Below are 23,524 nucleotides of genomic sequence, written 5' to 3'. Positions count from 1 at the left end.
GCCAATTACAACTTCAAGGACATTATCATAAAAGTGATCAGCTACTGTCTGTGTTTTAGATAAATGAGTAATTGTTGTGGTTATGTAGCCATTGGCTGTCCCATCTGAGTTTTCAGCATTGCGGTTTTGTAAGTGAATAATATTATATGCCTCTCTATCCTCCTTGTTCTATTCAATAGCTTCTATATTTAGCTCGGCGTCATGGGGTGGGTGCATATTTAAAAACTCGAAGAGGGGGGATGCTTGCCTTTGCAAGTGAGAAGTACTGCTTTTTTGCAAAACCAGTGATTATTACAGTCGATTGACCTGGTAAAGTTGACTATGAGAAAGTATATTTGATATTTTTGAAGATTTTCATTGTGTTTCATTGTGTTTTAATGTGATTTGGCTATTCTAAGGTTCAGGTTCTGTCCATGGCATATGGTGCTGAAACATAGGGTCTGAGTACTGTCAAACGTATGGTTTTGAAACATGGGGAAAGGACCAGGCGCTGTCCAAACCTATGGTGCTGAAACATGAGACTAGGTGCCTTCAGGATTTACTTTGGAAGAGGCGCTGTCCAGCTATAATATGGTTCTGAACCGCGAGGAAAGAGTCAAACCCTGTCCGGGCATATGGTGCTGAAACACAACGTTCCACCTAGCCTACGACTCCACTTTGAAATAACATCATCCAACATAAAAGCAGTCATAACCATAAACCGAAAGAAAATTAATAGACATGTTAGCAAGCTGTTGCATTGCCATCAACATCTTCAGAGACGTACACCTGCGCCCTAGCACCGCCCAGGTCTACTAACGTCATCAACTCTCATCCAGTCCTGACGTGGTACTACACTAACATTTGCATAGTGTAAGGAGGTTAGGCCAATCAGGTTGAGCCAACCTTGTCACTAAATCAAAGTTTTAGCAAAGGCGCGTGTGGCAGAAGCTGAGCGAACCAGTGGACAGCGCTAATCAATAGATACACGGATAAAGACAAGGCTATGTAATACGCTTTGACTAGTGGATATTTACAATTGTTTTAAAGTAGCCTAACGTGATACGAGGATCTTTTATTTGGAAGAGAGAGGATATTGTTTTTGCGACGGAGTGGCTTTGCGCGTCAAGATACCTTATTCACTGGAATGTTATCGAGTAAATTACTTCGATTTGACTTGTGAAAAAGTGAAAAGCATGAGCCTTTATAGCCTACGTATACTTTCAAGTTCATAACCCACGAATACCGGTCGCGTTAGACGTTTGTTGTATTTTACTAGAGCAAATTTAACCACGGTATCCAATTTTGGCAGTATACTGTAATAGCTGCTGCTTGTCTGCCAAAAGATGACGGAAAACAATGAGAAGGAGAATGAACCGCAACACCGGGACCTCCATCGTTGCCCGAGCACTGTGCCTATTCAGCCCGAATCAAAGGTAAGACATTCGGCTTTACATTGAAGCCTTGCAGGTGCGCACGCAAAGACGTTGATTCTGGGTTGCCTGATATTAGTTTAAATGCAATGCAGTTTAATGGCCTGAATCAAATGATGAGGACTTGATGAGCCATACCTAACAATTTTTAGACTACATTTTTCCTTTATATGCAAAGCATTTATATTTGTTTTTGAGACCCAAAATGATTGAGAAAAACTGGGATGTGACACCACAGGCGGCAAAAGTGACAGCATGTATCGAAAGTGACAGCTAGCAGCTAGCCTTAAATGACAGTGTCATGGTGCTTTCAAGACAACTGGGAACTCGGGGGAAAAACGAGGTCAAATCATGACATCAGTGATCTTCAGGTCGGAAAGGCGGGGCTCTAGAAAGAGTTCCGAGTTCCTGACTTGCAATTCCGAGTTGGCTGACTGTTCGAAACAATATTTACCAGTTGGAGCTCGTTATTTTCCAAGTTCCCAGTCGTGTTGAACACACTGAAGTCGGAACTCTGAGAGTTGTTTGAGAGAAGACTATAGCTTAAGGAGGGATGAACCTAAACCCCCCAAATATTCATAAATGTAATAATAATACATTTTATTTATAAAGCAGCATTGTTTTTTTTATCCCAAAATGCATAGACATATTAAAACGTATTACAGAATGTTATTAGGTACTTCCATCTAGTACCGGCTTGGACTCCCCTTTGCCTCCAGAACCGCCTGAATTCTTTGGGGCATGAATTATAAAACGTGTCGGAAATGTTCGTTGCTCAATTGGTATCAAGGGACATAACGTGTGCCGGGAATACATTCCCCACACCAGTACACCACCACCATGAGCCTGTACCGTTGACACCAGGCAGGATGGGTCCATGGTCTCATGCTGCTTACGCCAAACGCTGACTCTGCCATCAGCATGACGCAACCGCAATCGTTGGACCAGGCCATTTTTTCCCACTCCTCAATTGTCACGCTCCCTAGAGCCGCTTCTTCTTGTTTTTAGTGGATAGGACTGGAACCCGTTGTGGTTGTCTGCTGTGTCATTCTGCACACCACTGTTGTACCGCGCCGTGATTTGCCTGTTTGTGGCCCGCCTGTTAGCGTGCATGATTCTTGGCATTTTCTTCCGACCTTTCTCATCAGCAAACTGTCTTCTCCCACAGGACTCCAGCTGACTGGATGTTTTTTGTTTGTCGCACCATTCGCAGTCAACCCTAGACACTGTGGTGCGTGAAAAGCCCAGGATGGCGACCGTTTCTGAGACACTGGATCCGGCGGGCCTGGCGCCGACGATCTTACCACGCTCAAAGTCGCTTAGGTCACTTGTTTTACCCATTTTAACATTCAATCGAACAGTAACTGAATGCCTCAATGCCTGTCTGCCTGCTGTATATAGCAAGCCACGGCCACGTGACTCACTGTCTGTAGGAGCGATTCATTTTCATGAACGGGATGGCGTACCTAATAAACTGACCGGTGAGTGTACCGTATATGAAACAGTGTAATATAAAACAACAAAAGTAGCCTACATAGGGGATAATACAATTGGTAGGCCTACATGTAAAAGTGGATAACCACTAAGAAAGATACAAAAGCAATTGACAATATCCTTACATTTTCTACTGTCTCTTAAAATGAAGATTGTTTACAAAATGGTTGGTACTTCTATTGAAACAAGCCAAGGCTATCAACCCGAAAAAGAACTTATCACACACACAACAGAAAAAAAAACACTATCCAAAACTTTCATTGATTGCAGAGCCCTGACAACCTTCTACTCTGCACCTGGATTTGTGTGGTGTGTGTATATGTATGTGAGTGAGTGTTGTTTGTCTGTTTCTGTATGTACACTGAGTGTACAAAACATGACATAGACTGATGAGTTGAATCCAGGTGAAAGCTATGATCCTTTATTGATGTCGCTTGTTAAATCCACTTCAGGCAGTGTAGACGAAGGGGAGAAGACAGGTTAAAGAAGGATTTTAAACATTGAGACAATTGAGACATGGATTGTGTACGTGTGGCATTTAGAGGTTGTATGGGCAAGACAAAATATTTAAGTGCCTTTGAACGGGGTGTGGTTGTTGGTGCCAGGCATACCGATTTGAGTGTGTCAAGAACTATAATGCTGCTGGGTTTTTCACGCTCAACAGTTTCACTTGTGTATCAAGAATGGTCCACCACCCAAAGGAAATCTATTTGTCAATAACAGCTGGTGCGCGATGTCTAATATTAAGGTAGCCTTGAGGTATTGCTCGCCTAAGGCAGAGTGCCTCATGATGAGCTGTAGACCATACTATCATACTAAGGCAAAATCAAATTACTTCCTTAATGCTATGACAGATTCTGCAGGAGATCCTGCAAAATTCTGGAAAACCGTTAATTCACTGAAACGGGGGAATTCTGCTGTTTCTCTTCCTAAGCAAATTACCTCAGACTTCTGTATTCTAACTGAAAAAAATTATATTTGTGATGCTTTTAATAAGCATTTCATCTCTGCTGGTTTTTTATTTGAAAGGAAAAGTGGACTTTGTGGTACTGGCCAGTTAGTTGATTTTTCGTCTTGCTTTTCAACCGTTACTCTGAAAAATGGTAACCCTGTTTTTAGTTTCCAGAAAATAACTGAAGCAGAGGTTCTAATTGCCCTGTGTGCCATTGATACTAAGAAATCCTTAGGCGCTGACAATTTAGACCTGTACTTACTTAAGTGTGCTGCACCTATTTTTGCTGGTTCAGTAACACACATTTTTAATCTAACATTAAGCACAGGAAATATCCCTAAGGTGTGGAAAGCAGCTTTTGTTCTGCCATTACATAAGGGAGGTGACGGTAGTGATTTGGATAACTATCGACCCATCTCTAGGCTCCCTTGTCTGGTAAAGATTCTAGAATCTATAGTCAACAAACAGTTACAATCTTTTCTTTCTGCTAACAGTATTCTTAGTAAACACAGTACCACATCGGCCACTATGCTTGTTGTAAATGATATTGCAAATGCCTTAGACGATAGAAAGCACTGTGCTGCGTTGTTTGTAGATTTGTCAAAAGCTTTTGACACTGTAGACCATGCTATCCTTTTGAGTAAGCTGTCATCTATAGGACTGGGCACTGATGCCTGCCGATGGTTTTATGACTATCTTAAAGATAGAACTCAAGCCGTCATGGTCGATGGGGTCAAGTCTGACCCCTTACAGTTACTTAAAGGGGTCCCTCAGGGTTCAATAATTGGCCCACTATTGTTCTCACTTTATATAAACAACCTTGGTGATGATGTCAGATATTGTAAATTCCATTTATATGCAGATGACACAGTGATGTACTCTATTGCTCCAACAGCGGACCAAGCTTTAATGCAGTTGGAGTCTGATTTTAGGATACTACAGGGGTCTCTTTTACAGCTTAAACTTGTTTTAAACGCTAAGAAAACAAATGTCATGTTTTTTTCTAGGTCTAAACTCTCAGTTAGAAACACGTTTGTAATCACTAGCTTGGATGGTACTCAAATCAATAAGGTCTCTGCATATAAATACTTAGGGGTATGGTTAGATGATAGGCTTTCTTTTAAAAAACATGTTACTGAATTGGGAAAAAAGCTCAAATTCAAGATAGGATTCCTTTACAGAAACAGGGCTTGTCTGTCCTCTGTAAATAGGAAAAAAATTGTGCAGGCTACTTTTATGTCCGTTTTAGATTATGGTGATATTATCTACATGCATGCATCGGCAAACACATTAAAACCACTGGATGCTATTTACCATTGTGCACTTAGGTTTATCACGGGTGATAGTTACAGAACTCATCACTGTATCCTATATCAACATGTGGGTTGGGTCTCTCTATCTGTGAGGCGAGAGCAACATGCTCTCTTGTTTATTTATAAAGCACTTCTTTTAAAACTACCTCCATATATATCATCATTAATTTCCACAAGATGTACTAATTTTAAAACCAGATCACAGATGTGGATTACATTAGAGACTCCTGCGGTCTCCACAGAGTTGGGTAGGACTGCCTTCAGTTCCTTTGCACCTTATTCATGGAACAAACTGCAGATCCAACTTAAGTTAGACACTCTGGTGTCCCTTGCCCATTTTAAAATGCTTATGGAGGATCAATATGATGTTGTCTGTGATTGTTTCTGTTGAATTGTATATGTTTTGAAATGTTCTTGTCTGTATGTCTAAAACTGTACATGTCAACATGTTTACACAGGGCACAGCCGTAAAAGAGATCCAGGTCTCAGTCTGTTTTCCCTGTTAAAATAAAGATTAAAAAATTTTATTTTTATTTTTTATATATTTTCCTTAGCCATCTATTTACCACCACAAACCGACACTAAGACCACACTCAATGAGCTATATAAGGCCAATAGCAAACATGGAAACGCTCATCCAGAAACGGCACTCCTAGTGGCTGGGGACTTTAATGCAGGCAAACTTAAATCTGTTTTACCTAATTTCTACCAGCATGGCAAATGCAACCAGAGAAAAAAAAACTCTAGACCACCTTTACTCCACACACAGAGACGCATACAAAGCTCTCCCTCGCCCTCCATTTGGCAAATCTGACCATGATTCTATCCTCCTGATTCCTACTTACAAGCAAAAACTAAAGCGGGAAGTACCAGTGACTCGCTCAATACGGAAGTCGTCAAATGACGCGGATGCTACATTACAGGACTGGAATATGTTCCGGGATTAATCCAATGGCATTGAGGAGTATACCACCTCAGTCACCGGCTTCATCAATAAGTACATCAACTACATCTTCCCCAACAGTGAATGTACGTACATACAGTGGCTTTCGAAACTATTCACCCCCTTGATATTTTTCCTATTTTGTTGCCTTACAACCTGGAATTAAAATATATTTTGGGGGGGGTTGTATCATTTGATTTACACAACATGCCTACCACTTTGAAGATGCAAAATATTTTTTATTGTGAAACAAACAAGAAATAAGACCCCCCAAAAATAAAACTTGAGCGTGCATAACTATTCAACTATTCAAAGTCAATACTTTGTAGAGCCACCTTTTGCAGCAATTACAGCTGCAAGTCACTTGGGGTAGGTCTCTATAAGCTTGGCACATCTAGCCACTGGGATTTTTGCCCATTCTTCAAGGCAAAACTGCTCCAGCTCCTTCAATTTGGATGAGTTCCGCTGGTGTACATCAATATTTAAGTCATACCACATATTCTCAATTGGATTGAGGTCTGGGCTTTGACTAGGCCATTCCAAGACATTTAAATGTTTCCCCTTAAGCCACTTGAGTGTTGCTTTAGCAGTATGCTTAGAGTCATTGTCCTGCTGGAAGGTGAACCTCCGTCCCAGTCTCAAATCGCTGGAAGACTGAAACAGGTTTCCCTCAAGAATTTCCCTGTATTTAGCGTCAGCCATCATTCCCTCAATTCTGACCAGTTTCCCAGTCCCTGCTGATGAAAAACATCCCCACAGCATGATGCTGCCACCACCATGCTTCACTGTGGGGATGGTGTTCTCAAGGTGATGAGAGGTGTTGGGTTTGCACCAGACATAGCGTTTTCCTTGATGGCCAAAAAGCTCAATTTTAGTCTCATCTGACCTTACCTTCTGTACCTTCTTCCATATGTTTGGGAAGTCTCCCACATGCCTTTTGGAAAACACCAAACATGTTTGCTTATTTTTTTCTTTAAGCAATAACTTTTTTCTTGCCATTCTTCCGTAAAGCCCAGCTCTGTGGAGTGTACTGCTTAAAGTGGTTCTATGGACAGACACTCCAATCTCCGCTGTGGAGCTTTGCAGCTCCTTCAGGGTTATCTTTGTTCTCTTTGTTGCCTCTCTGATTAATGCCCCCCTTGCCTGGTCTATGAGTTCTGGTGGGCGGCCCTCTCTTGGCAGGTTTGTTGTGGTGCCATATTCCTTGCCTTTTTTAATAATGGATGTAATGGTCCGTGGAATGTTCAAAGTTTTGGATTTTTTTTTATAACCCAACCCTGATTTGTACTTCTCCACAACTTTGTCACTGACCTGTTTGGAGAGCTCTTTGGTCTTCATGGTGCCGCTTGCTTGGTGGTGCCTCATGCTTAGTGGTGTTGCAGACTCTGGGGCCTTTCAGAACACGTGTATATATACTGAGGTCATGTGACAGATCATGTGACACATAGATTGCACACACGTGGACTTTATTTAACTAGTTATGTGACTTCTGAAGGTAATTGGTTGCACCAGATCTTCTTTAGGGGCTTCATAGCAAAGGGGGTGAATACATATGCACGCACCACTTTTCCGTTTTTGTGTTTTTAGAAGTCTTTGAAACAAGTCATTTTTTTCACTTCACTTTGACTATTTTGTGTATGCCCATTACATGAAATCCAAATAAAAATCAATTTAAATTACAGGTTGTAATGCAACAAACTAGGAAAAACGCCAAGGGGGATGAATACTTTGCAAGGCACTGTATCCCAACCAGAAGCCATGGATTACAGGCAACATCCGAGCTAAAGGGTAGAGCTTCCGCTTTCAAGGAGCGGGACACTAATCCGGACGCTTGTAAGAAATCCCGCTATGCCATCAGACGAACCATCAAACAGGCAAAGCGTCAAACAGGCCAATCATCAGATGTGGCAGGGCTTGCAAACTATTATGGACTACAAAGGGAAAACCAGCTGCGAGCTGCCCAGTGACCCGAGCCTACCAGATGGGAAAAATGCCTTTTATGCTTGCTTCTGAGCATGCGCTGACCAACTGGCAAGTGTCTTCACTGACATTTTCAACCTCTCCCTGACCAAGTCTGTAATACCAACATGTTTCAAGCAGACCACCATAGTCCCTGTGCCCAAGAAAGCGAAGGTAACCTGCCTAAATGACTACCGCTCCATAGCACTCACGTTGGTAGCCATGAAGTGCTTTGAAAGGCTGGTCATGGCTCACATCAACACCATCATCCCGGAAACCCTAGACCCACTCCAATTCGCATACCGCCCCAACAGATCCACAGATGATGCAATCTCAATTTCACTCCACACTGCCCTTTCCCACCTGGACAAAAGGAACACCTATGTGAGAATGCTGTTCATTGACCACAGCTCAGCGTTCAACACCATAGTGCCCACAAAGCTCATCACTAAGCTAAGGACCCTGGGACTAAACACTTCCCTCTGCAACTGGATCCTGGACTTCCTGATGGACCGCCCCCAGGTGGTAAGGGTAGGCAACAACACATCTGCCACACTGATCCTCAACACGGGGACCCCTCAGGGGTGTGTGCTTAGTCCCCTTCTTTACTCCCTGTTCACACACGACTGCATGGCCAAGCACGACTCCACCACCATCATTACATTTGCTGACGACACAACGGTGGTAGGCCTGATCACCAACAAAGATGAGACAGCCTATAGGGAGGAGGTCAAAGACCTGGCAGTGTGGTGCCAGGACAACAACCTCTCCCCCAATGTGAGCAAGATGAAGGAGATGATCGTGGACTACAGGACAAGGAGGTCCGAACAGGCTCCCATTCACATCGACGGGGCTGTAGTAGAGCGGGTTGAGAGTTTCAAGTTCCTTGGTGTCCACATCACCAACAAACTATCATTGTCCAAACACACCAAGACAGTCATGAAGAGGGCACGACAATGCCTTTTCCCCTTCAGGAGACTGAAAAGATTTGGCATAGGTCCCCAGATCCTCAAAATGTTCTACAGCTGCACCATCAAGAGCATCCTGGCCGGTTGCATCACCGCCTGGTATGGCAACTGCTCAGCATCCGACCGTAAGGCGCTACATAGGGTAGTGCGTACGGCCCAGTACATAACTGGGGCCAAGCTTCCTGCCATCCAGGACGTATATATACTAGGCGATGTCAGAGGAAGGTTCTCTCTGCCACCGCATGGCAAGCAGTACCAGATCGCCAAGTCTAGGTCCAAAAAGCTAATTAACAGGTTCTACCCCCAGTTAATCAAATGGCCACCAGGACTATTTGCATTGACACCTTCCCCTTTGTTTTACATTGCTGCTACTCACTGTTAATTATCTTTGCATAATTACTTTACCCCTACCTACATGTACAAATTACCTCGACTAACCTGTGCCCCCGCACATTGACTCGGTACCGGTACCCCCTGTATATAGCCTCATTATTGTTATTTTACTGTGTTACTTAGTAAATATTTTCTTAACTCTGTTTTCTTAAAACTGCATTGTTGGTTAATTTATGGCTGCAATCCCAGTAACGGGATGATATGACAACAGCCAGTGAAAGTGCAGGGCGCCAAATTCAAAACAACAGAAATCTCATAATTAAAATTCCTCAGACATACATGTTTCTTATACCATTTTAAAGGTAATCTTGTTGTTAATCCCACCAAAGTGTCCGATTTCAAATATGCTTTTCAGCGAAAGCACTACAAACGATTATGTTAGGTCACACCAAACCACAATAAGCACAGCCATTTTTCCAGCGAAAGATAGCAGTCACAAAAAGCAGAAATATAGCTAAAATTAATCACTAACCTTTGATGATCTTCATCAGATGACACTCATAGGACCTCATGTTACACAATACATGCATGTTTTGTTTGATAAAGTTCATATTTATATAAAAAGATCTGAGTTTACATTGGCACGTTACATTCACTAGTTCCAAAAACATCCAGTGACAGTGCATAGCCACATCGTTTCAACAGAAATACTCATCATAAATGTAGATGATAATACAAGTTATACACATGGAATTATAGATATACCTCTCCTTAATGCAACCGCTGTGTCAGATTTAAAAAAAACTGAGACGCCGCTCAGAACAATAGCCAAATTAGCCGCCATGTTGGAGTCAACAGAAACCAGAAAATACATGATAAATGTTTCCTTACCTTTGATGTACTTCATCAGAATGCAGTCCTAGGAATCCAGGTCCACAATAAATGCTTGATTTGTTCGATAATGTCCGTTATTTATGTCCAATTAGCTACTTTGGTTAGCGCGTTTGGTAAACAATTCCAAAGTCACAAAGCGCGTCCACTATAACGTGACGAAATGTCCAAAAGTTCCGTAACAGTCAGTAGAAACATGTCAAACGATGTATTGAATCAATCTTAAGAATGTTGTTAACATATATCTTGAATAACGTTCCAACCGGAGAATTACATTGACTTCAGTTGAGAGATGGAACGGAGCTGGCTGTGGAACTTCTCAGGTTTTTGCCTGCCATATGAGTTCTGTTATACTCACAAACATAATTCAAACAGTTTTAGAAACTTCAGAGTGTTTTCTATCCAATACTAATAATAATATGCATACAGTGGGGAGAACAAGTATTTGATACACTGCCGATTTTGCAGGTTTTCCTACTTACAAAGCATGTAGAGGTCTGTCATTTTTATCATAGGTACACTTCAACTGTGAGAGACGGAATCTAAAACAAAAATCCAGAAAATCACATTGTATGATTTTTAAGTAATTAATTTGCATTTTATTGCATGACATAAGTATTTGATCACCTACCAACCAGTAAGAATTCCGGCTCTCACAGACCTGTTAGTTTTTCTTTAAGAAGCCCTCCTGTTCTCCACTCATTACCTGTATTAACTGCACCTGTTTGAGCTCGTTACCTGTATAAAAGACACCTGTCCACACACTCAATCAAACAACCAACCTCTCCACAATGGCCAAGACCAGAGAGCTGTGTAAGGACATCAGGGATAAATTGTAGACCTGTACAAGGCTGGGATGGGCTACAGGACAATAGCCAAGCAGCTTGGTGAGAAGGCAACAACTGTTGGCACAATTATTAGAAAATGGAAGAAGTTCAAGATGACGGTCAATCACCCTCGGTCTGGGGCTCCATGCAAGATCTCACCTCGTGGGGCATCAATGATCATGAGGAATGTGAGGGATCAGCCCAGAACTACACGGCAGGACCTGGTCAATGACCTGAAGAGAGCTGGGACCACAGTCTCAAAGAAAACCATTAGTAACACACTACGCCGTCATGGATTAAAATCCTGCAGCGCACGCAAGGTCCCCCTGCTCAAGCCAGCGCATGTCCAGGCCCGTCTGAAGTTTGCCAATGACCATCTGGATGATCCAGAGGAGGAATGGGAGAAGGTCATGTGGTCTGATGAGACAAAAATAGAGCTTTTTGCTCTAAACTCCACTCGCCGTGTTTGGCGGAATAGAAGGATGAGTACAACCCCAAGAACACCATCCCAACCGTGAAGCATGGAGGTGGAAACATCATTCTTTGGGGATGCTTTTCTGCAAAGGGGACAGGACGACTGCACCGTATTGAAGGGAGGATGGATGGGGCCATGTATCGCGAGATCTTGACCAACAACCTCCTTCCCTCAGTAAGAGCATTGAAGATGGGTCGTGGCTGGGTCTTCCAGCATGACAACGACCCGAAACACACAGCCAGGGCAACTAAGGAGTGGCTCCGTAAGAAGCATCTCAAGGTCCTGGAGTGGCCTAGCCAGTCTCCAGACCTGAACCCAATAGAAAATCTTTGGAGGGAGCCGAAAGTCCGTATTGCCCAGCGACAGCCCCGAAACCTGAAGGATCTGGAGAAGGTCTGTATGGAGGAGTGGGCCAAAATCCCTGCTGCAGTGTGTGCAAACCTGGTCAAGAACTACAGGAAACGTATGATCTCTGTAATTGCAAACTAAGGTTTCTGTACCAAATATTCAGTTCTGCTTTTCTGATGTATCAAATACTTATGTCATGCAATAAAATGCAAATTAATTAATTAAAAATCATACAATGTGATTTTCTGGATTTTTGTTTTAGATTCCTTCTCTCACAGTTGAAGTGTACGTATGATAAAAATTACAGACCTCTACATGCTTTGTAAGTAGGAAAACCTGCAAAATTGTCAGTGTATCAAATACTTGTTCTCCCCACTGTATATTAGCAACTATGACTGAGGAGCAAGACGTTTACTCTGGGCACCTCTGTGCACCTTTCATCCAAGCTACTCAATACTGCACTGCAGCCATAAGAAGTTAAGGGCTTGTAAGCATTTCAAGGTAAGGTCTACCACTGTTGTATTCGACGCATTTGACGAATAAAATGTGATTTGATTTAACTTGACACAACTGTGGGAAGCATTGGAGTCAACATGGGCCAGAATCCCTGTCGAACGCTTTCAACACCTTGTAGAGTCCACGCCTTGACGAATTTAGGCTGTTCTGAGGGCAAAAGGGGGTGCAACTCAATATTAGGAAGGTGTTCCTAATGTTTTGTACACTCAGTCTATGTGTGTATGTTGTGTTAGAATGTGTGTGTGTGTGTGTGTGTGTGTGTGTGTGTGTGTGTGTGTGTGTGTGTGTGTGTGTGTGTGTGTGTGTGTGTGTGTGTGTGTGTGTGTGTGTGTGTGTGTGTGTGTGTGCGTGCATGCATGTGTGTGAGTGTGTGTGTGCGCATGCATGTGTGTGAGTGTGTGTGTGTGATGGAATGTGCACTGACAGGGACAGTGCTCCAGAGACAGTCTGGATGTAGTTCCCTGAGAGTTTGTTTTTATCCCAGTGGTGGAACTTTGTGCCTGGGCACACGTGAGCTCCAGCTCCCATTACTCTCCAGAACTCTAGACAGGCACACCATGTACTAGAGGTTGTATGAATGGAGGTGGTTCGCTGAATCACACTTGTGTGACGAGTGACATTGTTTTGTACTTGAACACTTACCAAGGCTTTAGCTTAGGCGTCTAACACAGAAATGCAGGAAACCCGGGGTTGAACCCAACTGGCCACACCCAACATGAGGTTGTGAATGATCTATATGCAAACTGAGACTGCCATCAAGATGTATTCGTTAAACAAAATGTTTGTGTTAAAGATGTTTTTTTGGACATCCCCTTTCCCATGGGCCCTAATTATTTCAACCAAAAGAATCTCTGTGCGCAATGTAACTTTTTTGATTGATCATAGGAACACACACACACACACACCAGTCACCTAGCATACACACACACACAAGGGTTAAAAAGGATGAGCTACGGTACATTTCAACCAGGGAGGGCGGACTCGGTCCTCGACCGTCACCTGAGAATTTATGACTCAATCAGGTAACAGATGTTTTCTTTGTCTGGCCACCGGCTGGGTCATAACTCAGTGGGTCGCTGGCTCAACAAGACATGGGGAAAACAAAGGGTGTCCCGTGTTTCACTTCCCGCCAGGCCAAAGCCCCGGCTGGCAGCCACAGGCCCATTTCCAACCGGTTAGAGGAGTCTCAATGAATAACGGCCAGGAGAACATGTGGCGTATCATCCCTCTTTCTCGTATTGTGTCTCTCTCCTCTCTCCACTCTCGCTGTCCCTCTCCACTCCAATTTCAAATGGCTCTGGGAGAATTTGTCATAGTCTTAAATGGGACCGCTGGTCTCAGCACTCTGCTAAGTGACCCTCTCCTCCTTTGGGGTGCAGTGACAGCTATGTTCTCTGAAACAAATGATTTTGGCCCTTTTTACCCCCTCTACCTCCCTGCTGGGGGAGGTTTCTAAGGGGGAGGTAAGACTAATGGGTGAGGTTGATAGTCTCCCGAGTGGCGCAGTGGCCCAAATATTATCCGGGTTTGGCCGCGGTAGGCTGTCATTGGAAAATAAGAATTTGTTTTTAACTGACTTGCCTGGTTAAATAAATAAAATAAATATAACGATTCCACTCTGTCAGGTTTTGGCCAAGACTGTTCGGGTTTTGGTCACTAGATGTCCCCATTGCACCTTTTTTGTACCTTTTGTTTTTCTTGCTCTAATTATTGTTTGCACCTGTAGGTCATTCCCTTGTTAGTATTTAAACCCTGTGTGTTCCTCAGTTCCTTGCTCAGTGTTTGTAAGTTAGCACCCAGCCCCAGCCCAAGCCTTGTTTTATACAGATATTTCTCTTGTTGGATTTTCCAGAGGTTCTCTGGTTTAGTTCTTGTGTATTATTTGAGTAGTCTTTTGAGGTTTGTTTTTCCCTGCTGTTTTTTACCACTTTGTGGAGTTTCTTTTGTATTTTGGAGGATTTCCATTTTGTGCCTCTTGGCTTTATTTTTGGACATTGTGGATTTAGTTTCTTTGCCTGAAGATTTTGTTCTTTAATTAAACCACCATCTCTAGTACTGCTGTGTCTGCCTCATCTTCTGGGTTCTGACGATTATTAGTGACTATTTCTCGCACCGGGTCCTGACAGAAAAACTGAGCCATTATAATGAACCCAGAGGCAGCCAGTACCCAGGATTTGTTTTCCATGCTGTCCCACCACGAGGGGACTGTCCAACGCCACGAAGCTGCTCTGGTTCAGCAAGAGGCCTTAATGGCTAGACATTCTCAACTTCTGTCAGAGATGCTGACTTCCATAAAGCAGATTTCGGATCGACTTTCCCCGGCAACCGCTTCTGCTCCAGTTCATCCGATTCAAGTGCCCCTGGCAGTTAACCCCCTGGCTGAACCTCGTCTGCCGCCTCCCCAACGGTTCTCAGGGGATCCGAGTGTTTGTAAGGGTTTTTTCACCCAATGTTCTCTCTCCTTTGAGCTGCAACCATCATCGTTTCCCACCGACCGGTCCAAGATAGCATATATCATCACCCTGCTGTCGGAAAAGGCCCTAGCCTGGGCTACTGCTGTGTGGGATGCCCAAAGTCCCTGCTGTGCCAGCTACTCTACCTTTGCTGAAGAATTCAAGCGAGTGTTTCAAGGTCCTACCAACGGCCCTGACTCAGCCAAACAGCTCCTGACTCTCCGCCAAGGTCGGCGCAGCGTGACGGACTATGCCATCCAGTTCCACACTGTGGCAGCAGCAAGTGGCTGGAACGACGAGGCGCTCACAGTGTGTTTTTTGAAGGGTCTTTCTGACACCATCCAAGATGAACTGGCCACTCGGGAACCACCGGACAACCTCGAGTCCCTTATCAAGTTGGCTTCACGCATAGACCAGCGTCTGAGAGAGAGAGAACTCAACCGTAGACCGCTCACCCTAGCTCCTATCGGTTCCAGCTCCGAGTCTCCACCTTTATCCTCGCTAACCGGGCCATTTCCGCTCCACGTGTCCCGGGCTCCAGGGAAACGCACTCTCCCGTGCAGGCCTGGGAGGACTGTAACGGGAAACATAACCTCCTCCCATCCATCCAACTCCCGCCTGCTCATTCCAGTTACCCTTTCCTGGGACGACCACGAGTTTTCTCTTCAAGCCTTGGTAGACTCTGGAGCCGCAGGTAACTTCATGGATGGGGTCTGGGCGAAGGAGAATGGCGTTCCTTCTGAACCTCTAAGTGACCCCATAAGGGTTACTACGTTGGATAGAAGCCCTTTGGGATCTGGACTTGTCACTCGTGCCACTACCCCCTTGCGACTTTCAGTTTCCCAACACCAGGAAGTGATGAACTTTCATCTGATCTCCTGTTCCGAGTTCCCTCTCGTCCTTGGTTATCCCTGGCTTCACAGCCATAACCCTCACATCGACTGGTCTGTGGGCACTATCAAGCAGTGGGGTCCTACGTGCCAAGCCACTTGTATCTTCCCGAGTTCCCAGAGTTCCCCTTCCGAGTCTCTAGAATCCATCGACCTGTCCCGAGTTCCAGAGTGTTACCATGACCTCAAACTGGTATTTAGCAAACAGAGGGCCACCAAACTACCACCCCATAGACCTTACGATTGCACCATCGACCTGTTTCCGGGGACCTGCCTTCCCAGGGGTCGGATCTTTTCCCTTTCTCCTCCCGAACGAGCTGCTATGGATACCTACATCAAGGACGCTCTGGCAGCAGGCCTCATGCGTCCATCTACCTCGCCGGCGGGAGCAGGGTTTTTCTTTGTGGCCAAGAAAGACGGTGGATTACGACCTTGCATTGACTACCGGGGACTCAATGCCATAACCGTCCGTAACCGCTACCCGCTACCCCTTATGGCCACAGCCTTTGAGCTGCTCCAGGAAGCAGTTGTCTTCACTAAGCTTGACCTGCGGAACGCATACCATCTTGTGCGGATCAAACCCGGGGACGAGTGGAAGACCGCTTTCAACACGCCTACTGGTCACTACGAATACTCGGTGATGCCCTTCGGCCTGACCAACGCCCTGGCTGTGTTCCAAGCGCTCATAAACGATGTGCTTAGGGATATGCTTAACATCTTCGTGTTTGTTTACTTGGATGACATCCTCATCTTTTCGAGCTCCCTTCAAGAACACACTAAGCATGTCAGACAAGTGCTCAAATGCCTCCTAGACAGCCATTTGTACGTTAAGCCGGAAAAGTGTGAATTCCATTCCTCTCGAGTACCATTCCTGGGATTTATAGTGGAACCCGGTCGAGTCCAGATGGACCCCAAGAAGGTAGGGGCGGTAGCGGATTGGCCCACCCCCAAGTCCGTTAAGGAAGTTCAGCGTTTCCTGGGCTTCACCAACTTTTACCGCAAGTTCATCAAGAACTTCAGCTCGGTGGCAGCCCCTTTCTCAGCTGTAACCAAGGGTGGCAACACAAGGTTTCTGTGGGGAAGAGAAGCTGAGACGGCCTTCCAAGGACTCAAGCAGCGCATCCTCTCTGCTCCCATCCTGACACTACCAACGGCGGATGAACCTTTTGTGGTGGAGGTAGACGCATCAGAGGTTGGGGTTGGAGCTGTCCTGTCTCAGAGGGGTGAAGACATCCTTGCGCCTTCTTCTCTCACCGGCTTACCCCGGCCGAGAGGAATTACGATGTGGGGGATCGTGAACTCCTAGCGGTTAAGATGGCATTGAAGGAATGGAGACACTGGCTCGAGGGGGCTTCTCAACCGTTTCAAGTGCTTACGGACCACAAAAATCTGGAGTATATCCAGCAGGCGAAGCGGTTGAACTCCAGACAAGCTCGATGGTCTCTTTTCTTCAGCCGATTTCAGTTTATCCTCACCTATAGACCCGGGTCGAAGAATCTCAAACCGGACGCCTTGTCACGAATCTACTCTCCTGCCATTCGAGAAGATACTGACATGACTGTCCTTCCGGCCGCTAAGATCGTGGCTCCGATCTCGTGGCAAGTGGAGGATTCCGTGAAACAAGCTCAAGCCATCGAACCGGGCCCTGGAGGAGGTCCTGCTAATCGGTTGTTTGTTCCCAAGGCAGCAAGGTCCCAAGTCCTTCTGTGGGGGCACTCCTCTCGCCTCACCTGTCACCCGGGCGTAGGTCGCACCTTGGAGTTCATCCAGCGTAAGTTCTGGTGGCCCACCATAAAAGAAGACATTGCCACTTTCGTCAAGGCCTGTTCCGTGTGCTGCCAGGGCAAATCTTCTCACCTCCGCCCTCAAGGACTCCTTCACCCTCTATCTATTCCCCACCGACCCTGGTCCCATATCTCGTTGGACTTTATTACTGGCCTTCCTCCGTCCCATGGTAATACTACGATCCTAGTCATCATCGACAGGTTTTCTAAGGCGGCCAGGTTTGTTCCCTTGACCAAATTACCTTCTGCCAAGGAAACAGCTGAGTTGGTGATTAACCATGTGTTCCGAGTCTTTGGGATTCCGCAAGATATGGTTTCCGACAGAGGTCCCCAGTTCGCCTCAAGGTTTTGGAAGGCCTTCTGCCAACTCATAGGGGCCACGGCCAGTTTATCTTCAGGGTACCATCCGGAGTCCAATGGCCAAACTGAGAGGATGAATCAGGAGCTGGAAACCACCCTCAGATGCATGGTTTCCAACAACCCGTCCACATGGTCATCCTTCATTGTTTGGGCCGAGTACGCGCACAACACCTTGTGCTCCTCCTCCACTGGTATATCCCCGCATGAGTGTCAGTTTGGCTATGCGCCTCTATTGTTCCCGGACCAGGAGGCAGAAGTCAGAGTGCCTTCAGCCTCGAGGTTCATCAGACGCTGTCGGCTTACGTGGAAGAAGGCACGTCTTAATCTTCTGCGTTCCTCTCAGCAGTACCAACGACAAGCCAACAGACGTCGCCGTCCCGGTCCTACCCTGTACCCCGGCCAGAGAGTATGGCTCTCAACTAAGAACTTACCACTACGGGTGGAGTCTCGCAAGCTGTCCCAGAGGTTCATCGGTCCCTTTAAGATTGCCAGGAGAGTCAATCCCGTTACTTTTTGCCTGCACTTACCCAGATCCCTTAAGATCAATCCAACATTTCACATTTCTTTATTAAAACCTGTTGTTTTTTCTCCCCTTATCCCGGCAGGCAGACCTCCCCCTCCGCCCCGTGTCATCGGTGGCCAGTCGGCTTATACCGTCCACCGGATACTGGATTCCCGCCGGGTGCAGCGGTCCTGGCAGTATCTGGTGGACTGGGAAGGCTACGGTCCCGAGGAGCGCTCTTGGGTTCCTGCCAAGGACATACTGGACCCTGACCTCATTCGTCAGTTCAGGACCCTCCACCCTGAGAAGGCTGGTAGGAACGTCAGGAGCCGTTCCTAGGAGGGGGATTCTGTCAGGTTTTGGCTAAGACTGTTCGGGTTTTGGTCACTAGATGTCCCCATTGCACCTTTTTTGTACCTTTTGTGCCTGGGCACACGTGAGCTCCAGCTCCCATTACTCTCCAGAACTCTAGACAGGCACACCATGTACTAGAGGTTGTATGAATGGAGGTGGTTCGCTGAATCACACTTGTGTGACGAGTGACATTGTTTTGTACTTGAACACTTACCAAGGCTTTAGCTTAGGCGTCTAACACAGAAATGCAGGAAACCCGGGGTTGAACCCAACTGGCCACACCCAACATGAGGTTGTGAATGATCTATATGCAAACTGAGACTGCCATCAAGATGTATTCGTTAAACAAAATGTTTGTGTTAAAGATGTTTTTTTGGACATCCCCTTTCCCATGGGCCCTAATTATTTCAACCAAAAGAATCTCTGTGCGCAATGTAACTTTTTTGATTGATCATAGGAACACACACACACACACACCAGTCACCTAGCATACACACACACACAAGGGTTAAAAAGGATGAGCTACGGTACATTTCAACCAGGGAGGGCGGACTCGGTCCTCGACCGTCACCTGAGAATTTATGACTCAATCAGGTAACAGATGTTTTCTTTGTCTGGCCACCGGCTGGGTCATAACTCAGTGGGTCGCTGGCTCAACAAGACATGGGGAAAACAAAGGGTGTCCCGTGTTTCACTTCCCGCCAGGCCAAAGCCCCGGCTGGCAGCCACAGGCCCATTTCCAACCGGTTAGAGGAGTCTCAATGAATAACGGCCAGGAGAACATGTGGCGTATCATCCCTCTTTCTCGTATTGTGTCTCTCTCCTCTCTCCACTCTCGCTGTCCCTCTCCACTCCAATTTCAAATGGCTCTGGGAGAATTTGTCATAGTCTTAAATGGGACCGCTGGTCTCAGCACTCTGCTAAGTGACCCTCTCCTCCTTTGGGGTGCAGTGACAGCTATGTTCTCTGAAACAAATGATTTTGGCCCTTTTTACCCCCTCTACCTCCCTGCTGGGGGAGGTTTCTAAGGGGGAGGTAAGACTAATGGGTGAGGTTGATAGTCTCCCGAGTGGCGCAGTGGCCCAAATATTATCCGGGTTTGGCCGCGGTAGGCTGTCATTGGAAAATAAGAATTTGTTTTTAACTGACTTGCCTGGTTAAATAAATAAAATAAATATAACGATTCCACTCTGTCAGGTTTTGGCCAAGACTGTTCGGGTTTTGGTCACTAGATGTCCCCATTGCACCTTTTTTGTACCTTTTGTTTTTCTTGCTCTAATTATTGTTTGCACCTGTAGGTCATTCCCTTGTTAGTATTTAAACCCTGTGTGTTCCTCAGTTCCTTGCTCAGTGTTTGTAAGTTAGCACCCAGCCCCAGCCCAAGCCTTGTTTTATACAGATATTTCTCTTGTTGGATTTTCCAGAGGTTCTCTGGTTTAGTTCTTGTGTATTATTTGAGTAGTCTTTTGAGGTTTGTTTTTCCCTGCTGTTTTTTACCACTTTGTGGAGTTTCTTTTGTATTTTGGAGGATTTCCATTTTGTGCCTCTTGGCTTTATTTTTGGACATTGTGGATTTAGTTTCTTTGCCTGAAGATTTTGTTCTTTAATTAAACCACCATCTCTAGTACTGCTGTGTCTGCCTCATCGTCTGGGTTCTGACGATTATTAGTGACTGTTTCTCGCACCGGGTCCTGACACACTCAAGTGGTTTGAGTCCTAATCAAAGGGGTATGGAGCAGTGATTCCCCTATCATTGTAAAGGTGGAGTGGGCCACCTTTGCCTACAGCTCTGAAATAGAACTACGTTTCCCTCTCTGCCAAAATCACTTTTGCATTGATTGGTTTCATTTGCCCAAAAAATTGTTAAAGAGCCCCTAGATGTTGATAATGGGGGTCTTTGTGCCCCTTCTTGGAAATGAATCAATAGGGGAAACACTGTATATAAAGAGGTAGTGTTGAATTAAAACTCTGATAGTGCAGAAGAGTACAGAGCCTTGTTACATGGCCCATCAGTTTTTCAATTAACACACAACCTACTGGGCACAGATGTCCATTCAACATCTATTCCACGTTGGTTCAACGTAATTTCATTGAACTGACGTTGAAACTACGTTGATTCAACCAGTGTCTGCCTAGTGGGAACGCACATTTATGGGGGGGAAATTATGATACTGCGCTCTCTCTATCAGTGGAGGCTGCTGAGGGGAGGAGGGCTCATAATAATGGCTGGAAAGGCGCAAATGGAATAGCATCAAACACATAGAAACCATGTGTTTGATACCATTCCACTTATTCCGCTCCAGCCATTACCACGAGCCCATCCTCCCCAATTAAGGTGCCAGCAACCTCCTGTGCTCTCTATCTATCCTGCACGCACTCTTCATCTGTCTCTCCCTTCTCTGCCTCTTTAATGTTGCACCCATCTCTTTGCATCATTATCTTGTTTCCCTCTCTCCCTCTGTTCGATTTCGTGTGAACATTTTCTCGGAACTCTCTCCTCACCCACTCTGTTTTCTCTTCGATTCATTCTTGTCTCCTTCCCTATACACTTCTCCACATTTGATGTTCCCTCTCCTTTGAATGTCCCCCCCCCCCCCTCCCCTCTGTTTCCGCCCCCCTCTGTCTCTATGGACATTGATTGGGTGGTGATGGCTGGCTGAGCGCTTGGCAGGTTAGAGGTGTGATTACGGGCAGGGTAGCGTGCCAGGGGCAGTGCCCGTGCCAAGACGGGGGGATAGAGTGCTGGAAAAAATAGCAAGGAAGCAAGAGGGACAAAAATAGAGATAGGACAGAGAGAGGAGAGTGAAGACTAGAGAGAGATGGAAGTGATAGAACACAAGCAAGAGTGAAAGAAGAGAGCAAGGAAGTGAGAGAGACGTGTCATCTGTGTTTTGGTTTCTTGACTGTGCCTCCCCAAACAGTCATTCCACAGTGTAAAGGTTACATCATTCACAGCACATTATACTACTATGGAGGCACTACGGAAGTAGAAATCATAGCAAATGTGTGTGAATTTGCATGTGTGCGCACGCGCGTGTGTGTGTGTGTGTGTGTGTGTGTGTGTGTGTGTGTGTGTGTGTGTGTGTGTGTGTGTGTGTGTGTGTGTGTGTGTGTGTGTGTGTGTGTGTGTGTGTGTGTGTGTGTGTGTGTGTGTAAGCATGACTGTATATATTGGTGTGCTAACTTTGGTTTGGGCAAGTGTTTGTGAGAGTGCGTGCGTCCGTGTTTGTTTACACACACACAGCTTGCCAAACTGAGTGACCTGCTGACCTTTAAATAAAAATGTTGTCTGTACAGAGAACAGATGGGGAGAGAGAGAGAAAGCAAGGTTAGAGAGAGAAAGGAAAAGAGAAAGTGAGACGGAGAGAGAGAGAGAAAGCATAGGTGGAGAGAGAGAGAGACGTAGAGAGAGAGCAAGGGTAGAAAGAGAAAGAAAGACTGAGAGCAAGAGTGTCACGTTCGTCGAAAGAATTATCGGACCAAGGTGCAGCGCGATATGGTTTCCACATGTTTATTTACTGAAACGCACAAAACAATAAAGAATGAACGAAACGTGAAGACAATGAAGTGCTAACGGGCAACTACACATTAACAAGATCCCACAAACACAGGTGGGAAAAATAACTACTTAAATATGATCCCCAATTAGAGACAACGATTACCAGCTGCCTCTAATTGGGAATCATACAAAACACCAACATAGAAAAAGAAACTAGAACACAACATAGACATATATATACACTAGATCACCCCCTAGTCACGCCCTGACCTACTACACCATAGAGAAACAAAGGTGCGGACTCCGGCCCCAAAACCTGAAACCAAATGGGGAGGGTAGGGGGGGGTGATTAGTGTCGGTGGTGGCTCCGGTGCGAGGCGAAGTACCCGCTTGGCTCGCGGATCCACCAGCTTTGGTGGCGGCTCTGGTGCGGGACGAAGAACCCGCTCAGCTCGCGGATCCACTAGCTTTGGTGGTGGCTCTGGTGCGGGCCGAAGAACCCGCTCATCCCGCGGTTCCAGCCATGGACCCGGGCTGAACACTGTGCCTGGACTGGACCTCGGTGTCAAGGAAGGCTCCTGCCATGGAGCGGGACTGGACACCAGCCCTGGCCTGGACATCGGTGCAGAGGAATGCTCCTGCCCTGGAGCTGGACTGGACGCCATACCTGGACTGGGCACCAGCGCAGAATAAGACTCCGGCCATGGAGCAGGACTGGACGCCGTGTTTGGACTGGACACCGGCGCAGAGGAGGGCTGCCGCCATGGAGCGGGACTGGACGCCATGCCTGGACTGGCCACCAGCGCAGAGGAAGGCTCCTGCACTGGAGCTGGACTGGACGCTGTGCCTGAACTGGGCACCGGCGCAGAATAAGGCTCTGACCATGGAACAGGACTGAACACTGTGCCTGGACTGGGCACTGGCGCAGAGGAAGGCTCCTGCCATGGAGCGGGACTGGACGACGTGTCTAGAAGCTCCGAACCGTCGACCGTCGCTGGAGGTTCCCGGACCGTGGACCGTTGTAGGAGGTTCCGGACTGTGGACCGTCGTAGGAGGTTCCGGACTGTGAATATGCACTGGAGGCCTAGTGAGTGGAGCCGGTACAGGTGGCACCGGACTGGTGACACACACTTCAGGGCGAGTGCGTGGAGCTGGTACAGTACGTACCGGACTGGAGAGTCGCACTGGAGGCCTGATGCGTGGAGCTGGCACAGGACATACTGGGCTGTGAAGACGTACTGGAGACGTGGT

General features: G+C 46.1%; 1 protein-coding gene across 1 annotated transcript in view; it reads left to right on the top strand.

Annotated features, from left to right (window-relative positions):
- The first annotated feature begins 908 nt into the window (after window positions 1-908).
- LOC139570466 (SH3 and cysteine-rich domain-containing protein 2-like) overlaps window positions 909-23,524 on the top strand; it is a 57,050-nt gene continuing 34,434 nt past the window's right edge. Inside the window, exon 1 of the mRNA XM_071392354.1 lies at window positions 909-1,415. Within this exon, the coding sequence (XP_071248455.1) occupies window positions 1,326-1,415 (90 nt within the window). The 5' untranslated portion in view covers window positions 909-1,325. The remainder of the gene's footprint in view (window positions 1,416-23,524) is intronic.

Source organism: Salvelinus alpinus, chromosome 3, assembly GCF_045679555.1.
Source record: "Salvelinus alpinus chromosome 3, SLU_Salpinus.1, whole genome shotgun sequence".
Lineage (NCBI taxonomy): Eukaryota > Metazoa > Chordata > Actinopteri > Salmoniformes > Salmonidae > Salvelinus > Salvelinus alpinus.
The sequence above is the reverse complement of the archived record's forward strand: the minus strand, read 5'-3'. Positions and strand labels throughout refer to the sequence as shown.